Raw genomic sequence first — 12,895 nt, forward strand, 5'->3', positions numbered from 1 at the left:
GGAAACATAAGCTCCTTCTGCGGAAACCCAATCTCGCCAAGCAACCTCCGCAACCACACAACCTCGCAAGCAGCACCACAAGCAGCCCGGTACTCTGCCTCTTTCGACGACAAGGCAATAGTTGGCTGCCTCTTGCTGTATGTATATATATACATATATCTATTACATATTAACCATGGACAACTAGAGCACAAGGAGAGGAGAGAGAAAAGAAATCCTGAATTTCTAAAAAATAAGAAGAAAAAATCTCTCCGATTGACCCTTTGTATTCCATCTTCTATTCCTCGTTTGGCTTCTTAACGTCTTTTACATACAACAGCAATGGGCCGGTTGAGTATACTATGTTTTATTTGAGCCTAGTGTTTTTTAAAGCCCATAATTTTTTAAAAATCAACCAAGCAAATGCTACCACGTGGCTCTGTTCGGCCTTTATGTACCCAATAATATTTGCACGCTATGTACCCAATAATATTTGCTGTGTGCATCACGATTAAGCTTTCAGTGAAAAGATGGAGCAGGAGCAGCAGGACGAGGGGGCGCCGACGGTGAGCAAGAAGGCGGTCCAGAAGGCCGCGAAGAAAGCCGAGAGAATGCTGAACCGGCAGTTGGCAGCGGCAAGCGTGTCGACGGAACAGGAGGCAGATCCGTTGGCGTGCAACTACGGTGACGTGCCCTTAGAGGTGCTGCAGTCCAAGGAGATCAGCGGACGGGTCTGGACCAAGGTCTCCCAGCTGACGCAGGCCTGAGTGGTCAGACCGTGCTGGTGCGGGGCCGATGCCACACTACTCGGGCCAAGGGCAAGATCGCGTTTCTGGTGGTGAGGCAGGCGGGCTACACCATCCAGTGTGTGTTCCAGGTGGAGGACAACGTGGTCTCCAAGGGCCTCATCAAGTTCGTGAGCGCTCTTTCCAAGGAGTCAATAGTCGACGTCGAAGGCATCGTGGACGTACCCAACGCTTCTATCAGCGGCACCTCGCAACAGGTTACTTTTTTTGCTCTCTCTCGACTGTGTATGTTGTGTATGCCTTTCGGGATGGGCAGAGTCTGGATCCTCACATTCTCCTTTAGGATTGTGCTTAGAGGTCTACATGTATACACAAGTAGCAGAGTTTTTGTAAGGCGTAAGGTCCTAATGCTAGTGTAGGGAAAGGCACGAAGACAGGAACACTTTAGTTAGTGGTTCGTTATTGTTTCCATTGCTATACAATACACCTCTTACCAGAAAAAGACGATTTAGTGCACTATGTTAAAAGCCGGCTATCATTATCAACACCTAGTGCAATGCTGTAGAAGGATGCACAATATCACAGCTCCTGGTCTTGACCACGCATAGTCAATTCAGATGTTCAAGTATGCTTTATCCTTCCTTGTTGATCTTGCTTTATCCTTCCTTGTTGATCTTGCTTCTGAAATTCCACTGAATGTTTGCAATCTGAATGAGTCTCTCAGGTGGAACTAAAAGGACGGAAAGTGTATTGTGTAAACAAGGCAGCACCTGTTCTTCCTTTTAGTTTGGAGGGATGCTGCCCGAAGTGAGAAGGACTTCCAAAGAGCTGAGCAGGTAAAGTTCACACATTACGCATTTTGTGCAACCCAGTCTTTCAGCAATGGCTATGGATGTGACTCTAGCTGCTGTTGTCATGGCAGCAAGAAGACCTTCAATATGTGAGAGTTAATCCAGACACTCGGCTTAATTATAGAGTTCTTGATCTGCGGACCCCTGCAAATCAAGCAATTTTTCGAATCCAATCATATGTATCAATGGTACGCTCATAAATGATATATTTGCTGTTTTATCGACTTAAGTTTTTTGGGCTTGACATTTTGATCTCTATTTGGATTGAGTTCAACCTTTGTTTGTTTTGTGAGATTGTATGGGATGTACTGTGCTCTTTTGAAAGGCAGCTTTACTTTTATTAAATACTTCTAGGAAGAACATTAAAGTATGTCAGGGCTCAGTAATCTGGCTGACGTCTTTATAATTTCTGAAACAAGGTAAGTAGGTATCTGATTACATGTAATCTTTACTGGATAACATGGTTGTTTCGGAAATCCCTTCTGATGCTGGAACACTCTGCTACAGATGCTTTTTAGAAGTGTGGCCCCTAAGGATGCCCCTTCCACCATAATTTGTTAATTCCTATGGCATGCCACCTGTGGGATCTCCCCCTGGGGATAGAACTTTCTGAACATGTTTGAAAACCATACAGAACATTGAAATTAAAGTGTTAGAACTTTGAAAACTGTATGGAACATAGACATTGATGCGTTTTGAAATTGTACAGAATGTGAGATCTGAAGTTTCATCCATGGATTTAGAGCTTCTGTGAGACAAGCTGAAAGGATAATTAGATACATCTTTATGGCTATTTGTATAAGAGGCAAAAAATTATTGCCTTACTTTGCCTGTTTTTTCTAATAGAGAAATGATGAAATTTAGTGGAGGATGTGAGTACTTTTGGGATACGTCTTCATATGTGAGCCAACGCCTATTCACTGAGAGGTCATGGTAGTATGGTACTCCTTGTGCAGCAGAATCAATAAAGACTTAAATTGTGGAGTCCAATGTTTGTTGCGAAGTGGGTTTGTGTTTGGCAATAAGCCATGCTTCCATGGGGAAAAATACGCAGTGTAGATGCGCAATCAGAGAGTTCACCTCCAAAGGTCACACAAAGCCAACATCTTAGAATTAAACTCACTCAAGATGTAGGTGTTGCCAATGAAAAAATGGTGGCATAGAGTTACCAGGAAGGATAGTACAGGACTGCTTGAATTCACCAGTAGGGAAACTTCATGATATGATTTCTTGTTTGGATTGTATCCATGTGGAATGAGTGTGTTGAGTTTGGCTTTGGAACTTTGAGACAATTCAAACATGTGTGATTGGGTGACGTTTGTACATGGGCAATCAAAGATAGATGTTGTGTACTTTAAAAAGAGCTCTTCAGCGTTGTCCATTCAGACTAGTGTTGTGCATGATTCTAAGGTCACGTGTTTGACGATGTGAATTGATTGCTATGCATGAACGTTGCAGCCGATTTTCGTGTCTTAGATCTTTGGAAGCCATTGATTCCTCCCACTCTACCAATCATGAGTTTTCATGAAAACTGTTACCAATTTCTCAAGGTTCTAGATGAATGGAAGCTTTGCTTTGATACCACTTGTTATTATGATCTTAAAATACAATAAAAATAAAAAACAAAACCATGAAAACATGGCCTTTGGGGACTGAAAGATGGGCCAATCACCGTTCGAGCATACTTTTATTCCAAAGATTGGGATAGTTGCTTTGCAAAGGCCTATTGTCCTTGACCTCAAATTTTATTTGATGATTCATGGATTTTGGATAGTAGAGCATCCCAACAAGTTTATGTTTCATGACTCATGAGAGCTTAGACATTACAAGGGGAAAAAAAATAAAAATAAGTCCCCAAATTAAGTGGAAAGAGCATCAAATTTACCGTGCACTTCTTGGGCATCATGTGAGAGAGAGTACACAAATGTAAGGACAGATCAAGGGCTATGGGGACAGTGCATGAAAAAAGGTATGGAATGTATGCCCATAAGGAAATGGGCCAAAAAAAGACACGCATGGGCTTCTTGGACCTCAATTCAAAAAAATAAGATGTGTAAGATGTTAGAAGTCATCCCCTGTCTATATTTATACACCAGGGCCTCTGTAGTGGGTGTGCCCGCCCTGTATAAGGTGTTTTATCATTTTTCCACACCCCCCGTATTTTTTCCTATTTTTTTTATTTTTCCTAGTGGTGGGGAGGGTTGACAGAGGATGCCAGGAGTACTCCAGTGCTGGCCGACTGCATACACATGAGTCGTGGGCTACTGGACTGTTGGCCAACTGCAGTTTCTTAGTCGTGGGCACTTCTCTGCTGGCCGACTGGCAGTCGTGGACATTTTTCAGTAGTCGTGGGCATTTCCTATGCTGGCCGACTGCTCTCCCAGGGGCATATATATAGGCCCCTACTCATTCATTCAGTTTTCTCGGGATCTTGTGAATAGAGAAGAGTTTACACACCTATCTGTTTGTGTTTCTTGTGCTGTTTATTTTTTGTAGTCTACTTGCTCTTGTCTACCCAAGTTTGGTTATCATTCCGCTGCATATTCTGACATGGTATCAGAGCCCTAGGCTCGAGATAGATCTTGGGAGTTTTTCTGAGCAAGAGGGGAGCGTTAGGCTGCTGATTGGTGGACTGTTTTGGGCTGAACGGGAAGAGAAGGTGCAAGAGGAAGGCGGGCTAAGGTGCTGGACAGCCACTTGCAGGTTTTCAGATTTTTTTTCCCACCCATCCACCCTTTCAGGTACTCTCCGCGATGGCAGATTTACTAGAGATGGCTGAGAAGCACGTGAAGATTCCGATTCTCCCCACGTTCCCAGTGGATCGTCAGTTGGACGGGTCCAATTACGGCATCTGGAAGGTCATGTTGGAGTCGGTACTGGAGTCATATGACCTTGTCATCGGGGTTCCCCGGCCGGAAGCTGAGGAAGGGGAGTTACTATCGACGAGGAAGGACCGAGAGGCACAGGCACACATGTGGGATCGTGTCAACGCCAGGGTCCGGTCGTTTATTTTCCTCAATTGCACACCACAAGTGATCAATCATGTGAAGCACGTGATGCTGGCGAGAGGCATATGGGAGCACTTGGCTTCTTTGAACACATCAACAAGCTGCCTGCCCTTCAGTAGGAAGTCCTACAAGCTGGGAAAGAGATATCATCTGAAGATATGGCCATCACTTTGCTTTTCCACTAGCTTGGTTAGTATTCTGCTTTCTATTCCTCGTTGATCACGAGTGGCAGGCTTAGCACCATTACTTGGGAGGAGCTTGTGCCAATGGTCTTGGACCAGGAGGAACGTTTCACGAACCCTCCTCACGACGGAGGTTCAGAGACCTTAACTGGCCAACGGTCGAAAGGCCGGAATAACAACAAGGGCAAAGGGAAGGCTTCACCGGAGAAGTCTTCTGAGAAGAAGCCTGATCCAGAACGAGAGAAGTTGAAGGCCGAAAGATCTTGTAATGATTGTGGCGAGAAAGGCCACTACTGGAGGAAGTGCCCTAAGCGGACAGGGAAGAGTGCTGATTCCTTAGCCTCAGCTGCAAAGACTCCGGCATTTGTGTACTTAGAGATGGTGGACTCCGATGCTTCATCATCTTCGAGCGAGGAGGCAATTGGCTTCACCGCGAAGGATATCCGGGAATATGGATTCTCGACAGTGGTGCTTCCAGGCACATGACTCCATCCCGTGACTTCTTTCTGGATCTGAAACGGCAGTCAGGTCGTATCTTTATTGGCGATAACTCCACTATTCCGATACATAGTGAGGGCCGGATGGAGATTATTCCCGACGGCAAGGGGGCAAGCTTACTTCCCGTGTTCTTTATGTCCCTACTCTGGGTTTTCATCTTCTATGAAAGGAACATGCCATTCCGAGTGCCCATCACTTCTAGGCGGACTCCATGGCATCCGCTATATCATCCCCGATTGAGGCTGCTGTCCCTTGCCTCTCCTTTTCTGAAGTGGATCTTTAGCTCCTCGCATCAACAATCACTTCCCTAGAGGCCTCCACCTTGGTTTGCAAGATTGAGGGTAGTCACCCTCCGCACGGACAACTTAAGGATCTTTTGCAAGCAAGGCTGATCAACAAGTTTAGAAAGACGAGTGATATTCATCCTTTGGGGCGTGGGTACTACTAGTTCGAGTTTGATTCGCTTGCAACATTGGATAGTCATGTAGCTGAGCTCCGTTGCACTGAGTACGGCTCAGGTCTTCTTTGTGAGGCGACAGCACAGCTTCAACCCAACGTTCGACCCTTTGGTTGGTGTTCGAGGCTTTCTTGGCCGCATGAAGGAATATCTTTCCCTTTTCTCGGTGATAGGTGGTATTATTAGAGTGATGAATTTGTCCCCCGTTGCAGCTTCGGTTCTAGCTTGGACTGCAAGGATAGCAAGATTACCTGGCTCGTACCATTTACAGGACAAGAATAACAAGTGCAAAACTTTGACGAGGCCATTCACTATGCGCGTATTTATGATGACACGATTTTCTCTTTCAAAACCAAGTCCGTAGCTGAGCAGGGGAACAAGCACAAAAGAAAGTTCTCCGCACACCGATAACTAGTACGACAAAAGGAAAGTCTGCGGACCAACCTTCCAAGAATTCTAACTTGACTCAAGCGAAGAAAACCCGTCTTCTCAAGGCTTTGAAGCTCAAGAACGAGGGACGTTGTTTCATTTGCGAAGAAAAAAGACCCATGTGTAATGAGTGCCCGAAGAAGGGTGCTAAGACAAATGCAGGACCCAAGACAAAGGCAGCCAACCGGTTGTCTTTGATAGGTACCTCAGTCACTGTACTTTCTCGTCCTAGTTCATGTTCTGATTATCTATTCAACTCTAAGGTTAACTTTGTTAATTACAAACTTATGTAGAAATTGGGTCTAGACACGACGCCTAGTGACCATACCTACAAGGTACGCTTACTTGCGGGTCAGCAAGTGTGGGATCGAAAGGTGGAGAGGCTACCAATCCGATGACTGATGGACCGATGACCGACTTGTTGAAAGGTCGTGGATGTAAGTTGAAGCAGCCTATCCCTTGGAATAACAATTTGGATATTGCCTTCAAACTTTTGAAAGATAAAGTCACGGAAGCACCTACCTTAGCATTACCTGATCCCAATCGGCCTTATGTTCTTGAGATTGATGCGAGTGATTATGCGATCGGGGTTGTGCTATTCCAAGATGGTAGACTTGTTGCTTTCGAGAGTCAACAGCTGGACGACACTCAATCTCGTTGGCCAACCCTTGAGAAGGGACTTTACGTTGTCATTTACGCTCTCAAGGTTTGGAGGCATTATTTATATGGCTCTTAAGTTTGCAGTAATGATGACTGATCATCAATCAATCAAAGCTAGATGGGTAGAGTTAATGCAAGATTTTGATTTTGAAATACTCTATTGAAAAGGATCCATGAATAGTGTAGCAGATGCGCTTAGTCGGATGAGAGGTGAATACTTTGTCGTTCAAAGAGATTTCCACTGACTTATTTCAGTCATTGAGACGGCTTTGTAGGATTGATAGTTATTTTGGTCCATATTGGTAGAAGATCTAGGACGGGAGCTCATTGATAGACCAAGACTCGGTGACTGAGCAACCTACCATTCAGCGGGAGGCCAGTGGATGATCTGGAGGTGTGTGCGCAAGAGAGCCATGGCTAGAGAGAGAAGAAAGAGAGAGAGTACAAGATAAGATAGTGTCACCAGCTTGGACATTTCCCAGTATGAAAGGGGTCTGGTGGACTCCAGGATGTCTAAATATTTGGAAAGTACAAGCTTTGGGAATGGGGGATTATCCTAGAATACAAAGAACCACACTCCTAAAATTTAGGAGAGTTGCTATTTTTGGCCCGACTCCGATGGAAATTCTGTTCGCGTCATTACATCTAGAATTGAGCAGATACCAAGAGTTGGCAAAGTGTCTATGATAGAATGTTTACCACTTGGGATATTTTTAGAGAGAGAGTTTATGGAAGGACCCATCTCTTAGATTGGGAAATGTGGCAAGAAAGTGGATCAAAGTGAGACAAGTGGCCTCACACTTGTCACTTCAGCAATGGGGGGGGGCGGCCCATTCCGGCCTCTATGCGGTGTCACACGTGCAAGCCAAACTAGAGCTACTAGAAATTGGAGACTATGGTATAAGTATAAGTTCTTGTCAAAAGCGGGCACGTGTAATATAGAAAACTAGTGGCCCAAATCACAACATACATTCAACATCCATCACAACATGAGCATGAATCAACACATTTGTCACATGCATCATGTACATATACATCTTAAAACCACATAAGATAATCTTACACATAACACAGCACTAGGGGCTGAAGTTGCGCACCCCCCCCCCCCCCCAAAAAAAAAAACCCGGCGAGATATCTTTATTACCAACAGTGTTCTTTTGTACAAGATACGGGTGCCCAAGAGTTCCACTCCTTAGCCAGCACTAGATTTATCCAAATCTGTGGAAAACAAAACAATACAAGCTCTCGGTCACCAACCAGAGCAAGGCAGTCACCAACTGCCCAATAGAGATAACAAATCCTCGGTCACAAACCAAGGCCAAAACAGTCACCAACTGCTATCCAGATAAAACCAACCCTCAGTCACCAACCAAGGCCAAAGCAGTCACCAACTGTTGTCCCGTGAAACCAAGCCCTTGGTCACCAACCTGGGCTTAACAGTCATCAACTGTTCCTTAGTTTCACGGCTGTCCACATGATTGTGCAATTCAGCAGCTCCAAACAGGCCCAAAACAGCACTTAGACCAATTGTTTTGCATCCCATGAAGCTATGTTGAAGCCTAGCACAACCTGTACCCTTGGAGTATTGCTGAAATTTGTTGTAAACCAGCACATCCAGCCAGAAGAGAAGCTATAGAGGAAGTCGACCAGCCCTAAGCAGCATTTATGCAACTCGTCTGGTCCCTGCAGCCTGTATACATCCCGGCCAGCACTAAAGAAAAGAGGAAACGTTGTCGGCCTGCCCTGTAGCTAATGTTTCAACAGTCGACCAGCCACATATTCACTGTTCAATGAGTCGGCCAGCTGTCTGGCAGTAATAGATGGAGTCGGCCAGCCACAAAGATCTCTTCCCTATTGTCCAACAGTCCTATGTCAGCTCTCTTGGCTACCCTTAGCTTGCTCCACACCCGAGTCACCCAGAAAAGCAACTCGTGGATGTCAAAAATAACTCCTTGGTCTCTTTTAGCAATTTGTGGGCTTTTGATCCAGTGCTCGGGTGCCCAAACCTCATAATTGGTCGCGGTTCATTAAAATAGTCCAGCCTGATGTGAACACTCTTATAAAATATAAGTTTGTCCACCCCAAGGAGTCTCCAAAGGATGTAACAACCCTCCTCTGTTAAGGCGTTCAGTCTTTGTTCACATGAGATTGATGACATTTCACCATATAGTCTTGGACATCTGCCTTCATTCTAGGCTAGTAAAACGTCCATTTTACCAAATCATAAGTTCACTAGACTTCCACATCACCTACCATAATAGTGTCATGATATTCAAATAGGATCCTTCTCTTAATTTGAGCACAATCTCTTCGCAAACTCTTATCATTTCAGAATAAAATCCGTTTGAATTAAGTATTGACTACTAGCCACCCTAATAGGTGGCATGACGCTTGAGTCGTTTAAACTATAGAGCTTTCCGCCTGGACTTGTGGACTCATTGCCAACACCGAGTGAAATGCCCATTGGTTTTACATAGCCCTATCAAGGAATCTTATAAGTCAACACTAATCTCGGTGAAACTCAAAAGATTCACCTCTTCAATTCTACTCAAAGCATTTGCAATGTGGTTCAAACTGTTAGAAGTCATCTCCTGTCTATTTGTATACACGAGGGCCTCTGTTGTGGGTGTGCCCGCCCGTATATCATTTTTCCACACTCCCCGTATTTTTTCCCTATTTTTTCCCATTTTTTCCTAGTGGCTGGAGGGCTGCCAGGTGATGCCAGGAGCACTCTGAAGCTGGCCGACTGCATCTGCATCAGTCGTGGGCTGTAGGAGTGCTGGCCGACTTGATCTGCTCAGGCGTAGGCATCTGTAGCCGGCCGACTGCTATTTTCAGCAGTCGTGGACATTTTACACAGTCGTGGGCACTTTCTAGAGCTGGCCGACTGCCCTCATGGGTTTGTATATATTGCCCCTGATCCTCCTCCACTTTCTCATTCAGTATTTCCGGGATCTTGTGTATAGAGAAGAGTTTACACACATCTCTCTGTGTTTCTTGTGCTGATTATTTTCTGCAGTCTACTTGCTCTTGTCTACCCAAGTTTGGTTATCGTTTCCGCTGCATATTCTGACATGGTATCAGAGCCCTAGGCTCTAGGAGATCTTGGGCGTTTTCTGAGCAAGAGGGGGAGCAACAGGTTGCTGATCGGTGGACTGTTCCGGGCTGAACGGGAAGAGAAGGTGCAAGAGGAGGGCGGGCAAAGGGGCTGGACAGCCACTTGCATATTTTCTGATTTTCTGTTTCTGATTTTTTTTCCCACCGACCCACCCTTTCAGGTTACTCTCCGAGATGGCAGATTTACTCGAGATGGCTGAGAAGCATGTGAAGATTCCGACTCTCCCCACGTTCCCAGTGGATCGTCAGTTGGACGGGTCCAATTATGGCATCTGGAAGGTCATGATGGAGTCAGTTTTGGAGTCATATGATCTTGCTGATTTTATTATCAAAGGGGTGCCAAGGCCGGAAGCTGAGGAAGGGGAGTTATTATCGACAAGGAAGGACCGAGAGGCACAGGCACAAATGTGGGACCGTGTCAACGCCAGGGTCCGGTCGTTTATATTCCTCAATTGCACACCACAGGTGATCAACCATGTGAAGCACATGACGCTGGCGAGAGGCATATGGGAGCACTTGGCTTCTTTGTACAACAGGGTGTCACCCATGAAGCGGATATCCTTGGAAGTGCAGATGCGGGTTATGAACCCTGCAAAGTCTTCGACGATGCAGGAACACATTAACAAGCTGCAGGCCCTTTAGCAGGAAGTCCTTCAAGCTGGGAAAGAGATATCGTCTGAAGATATGGCCATCACGTTACTTTCCCACTTGCCTGGTCAGTATTCCGCTTTCTATTCCTCGTTGATCACGAGTGGCAGGCTCAGCACCATTACTTGGGAGGAGCTTGTGCCAATGATCTTGGACCAGGAGGAACGTTTCACGAACCCTCCTCATGGTGGAGGTTCGGAGGCCTTAACTGGCCAACGGTCGAAAGGCCGTAATACCAACAAGAGCAAAGGGAAGGCTTCACCAGATAAGTCTTCCGAGAAGAAGCCTGATCCAGAACGAGAGAAGCTGAAGGCCGAAAGATCGTGTAATGATTGTGGCGAGAAAGGCCACTACTGGAGGAAGTGCCCTAAGCGGACAGGGAAGAGTGCTGATTCCTCAGCCTCAGCTGCGAAGACTCCGGCATTCGTGCACTTGGAGATGGTGGACTCCGATGCTTCATCATCTTCGAGCAAGGAGGCAGTTGGCTTCACTGCGAAGGATACCCGGGAATGGATTCTCGACAGTGGTGCTTCCAGGCACATGACTCCATCCCGTGACTTCTTTCTGGATCTGAAACGGCAGTCAGGTCGTATCTTTATTGGCGATAACTCCACTATTCCGATACATAGTGAGGGCCGGATGGAGATTATTCCCGACGGCAAGGGGGGCAAGCATGCTTCCCGTGTTCTTTATGTCCCTGCTCTGGGCTTTCATCTTTTGTCAGTGCATGAGGTATGCAAGACTGGCTTTCGGGTGGAATTTGAGGAGCATTCAGTTGCTCTAAGGGACCATGAGACAGGCAAAGTTGTTTGGGAAGGCGGTGTGGAGAACGGCATCTATAAGCTCTCTGCACTCTCCTCATTGACAGGCTCTCAGGTCGGAGATTTGTGGCACTTTCGTTTTGGCCACTTAAATGTGGATGCTTTGCGGCGCGCCTTCCGGGACCAGATGGTGGTTGGCTTGCCAGATGTTGGCAGTAGGCAAGGACGCTGCAGTTCTTGCATACGTGGTAAGCAGCACAGGGAATCCTTTCCAAAGCAGGCTTCCAGGCGGGCTTCGAAACCTTTGGAGTTGATTCACACTGACTTGTGTGGACCACAGCAGATACCATCCTTGGGAGGATCTCTCTACTTCATGCTGCTTGTTGATGATTGTACCAGATTTCACGTGGGTCTACTTTCTTTCCCAGAAGGACCAAGCTTTTGCTCGGTTCAAGGATTGGCACGTGATGGTGGAGAAAGAGTCTGGATTTCAGGTCAAGACTCTCAGGGCTGACAAAGGAGGTGAATTCTCCTCGACTGTATTTTTCCGGTTTTGTGCAGATCATGGCATCAAGAGGGAATTAGCCAATACCGGATTGCCTTCGGAGAATGGAGTTGTTGAACGTAAGAACAGGACTGTGGTGGAGATGGCGAGGACCATGCTGGAGCATCGTGATCTTCCTCGTCCCCTTTGGGGTGAGGCTGTGGCAACAGCTGTCCATACCATTAACCGCTCTCCGACGACTTCTGTACCCCATATGACTCCGTTTGAGGCATATTTTGGCAGGAAACCCGATGTCTCCCACTTCCGTGTCTTTGGGAGTGACGCGTATGTACATATTCCGAAGAAGCAGAGGGGGAAGCTTGACTCCAAGTCCCGCAAGCTGGTATTTGTGGGGTATAACTCTCTTTCCAAGGGATACAGGTTGTATGATCCAGAGAGGAACGAGATTGTTGTCAGCCGGGATGTGGTCTTTGACGAGCATGTTCCAGCATCCACTGTCGAGGAGCCGCCACTTCTTGGAGATCCAGAGGAGTCTGATGATGATTCCCAGTATAGTACTCCAGTTGATCCACCTCAGTCATCACAGGAGGTTGAGCCCGCAGCTGGAGTTGAGCCCCCGCGATCACAGGAGGCTCCACGATCTGTTCGAGTACCTAGGTGGTTGTTGGACACCCTTCGGAAGTCAGGTGTCACGGAGCTACCCTCCGAGTGGACCACAGAGGATGGCCCTCGAAGATCACATCGAGTCCGAGATAAAAGCAACACGGCGGAGCTTCTACAGGTGAACTATGCTCTTATGTCTCGTATCATACGGGATAAAGAGCCCACTTCCGTAAAGGAAGCCCTTTCACAAGATACTTGGAGGGAAGCCATGCAGGTGGAACTTGATGCCATCGAGAAGAACAACACTTGGGAGTTGGTACCGAGGCCGTCGACGCGGTAAGTCATTGGTGTCAAATGGGTCTTTAAGACCAAGTACGCGGCTGATGGGTCGGTGGACAAACACAAAGCCAGGCTCGTGGCTAAGGGTTATGCTCAGCGGCCAGGCATCGAC

General features: G+C 46.6%; 1 protein-coding gene across 1 annotated transcript in view; it reads left to right on the forward strand.

The window, feature by feature from the left end:
• The first annotated feature begins 453 nt into the window (after positions 1 to 453).
• LOC147634744 (aspartate--tRNA ligase 1, cytoplasmic-like) overlaps positions 454 to 12,895 on the forward strand; it is a 52,800-nt gene continuing 40,358 nt past the window's right edge. Inside the window, 5 exon segments of the mRNA XM_086803913.1 lie at positions 454 to 732; positions 735 to 982; positions 1,450 to 1,518; positions 1,520 to 1,561; positions 1,648 to 1,764. Coding sequence (XP_086660039.1) covers positions 510 to 732; positions 735 to 982; positions 1,450 to 1,518; positions 1,520 to 1,561; positions 1,648 to 1,764 — 699 coding nt within the window. The 5' untranslated portion in view covers positions 454 to 509.

This window comes from Cibotium barometz, chromosome 10 (assembly GCF_041138505.1).
Source record: "Cibotium barometz isolate CiBa-2024 chromosome 10, ASM4113850v1, whole genome shotgun sequence".
Taxonomy (NCBI): domain Eukaryota; kingdom Viridiplantae; phylum Streptophyta; class Polypodiopsida; order Cyatheales; family Cibotiaceae; genus Cibotium; species Cibotium barometz.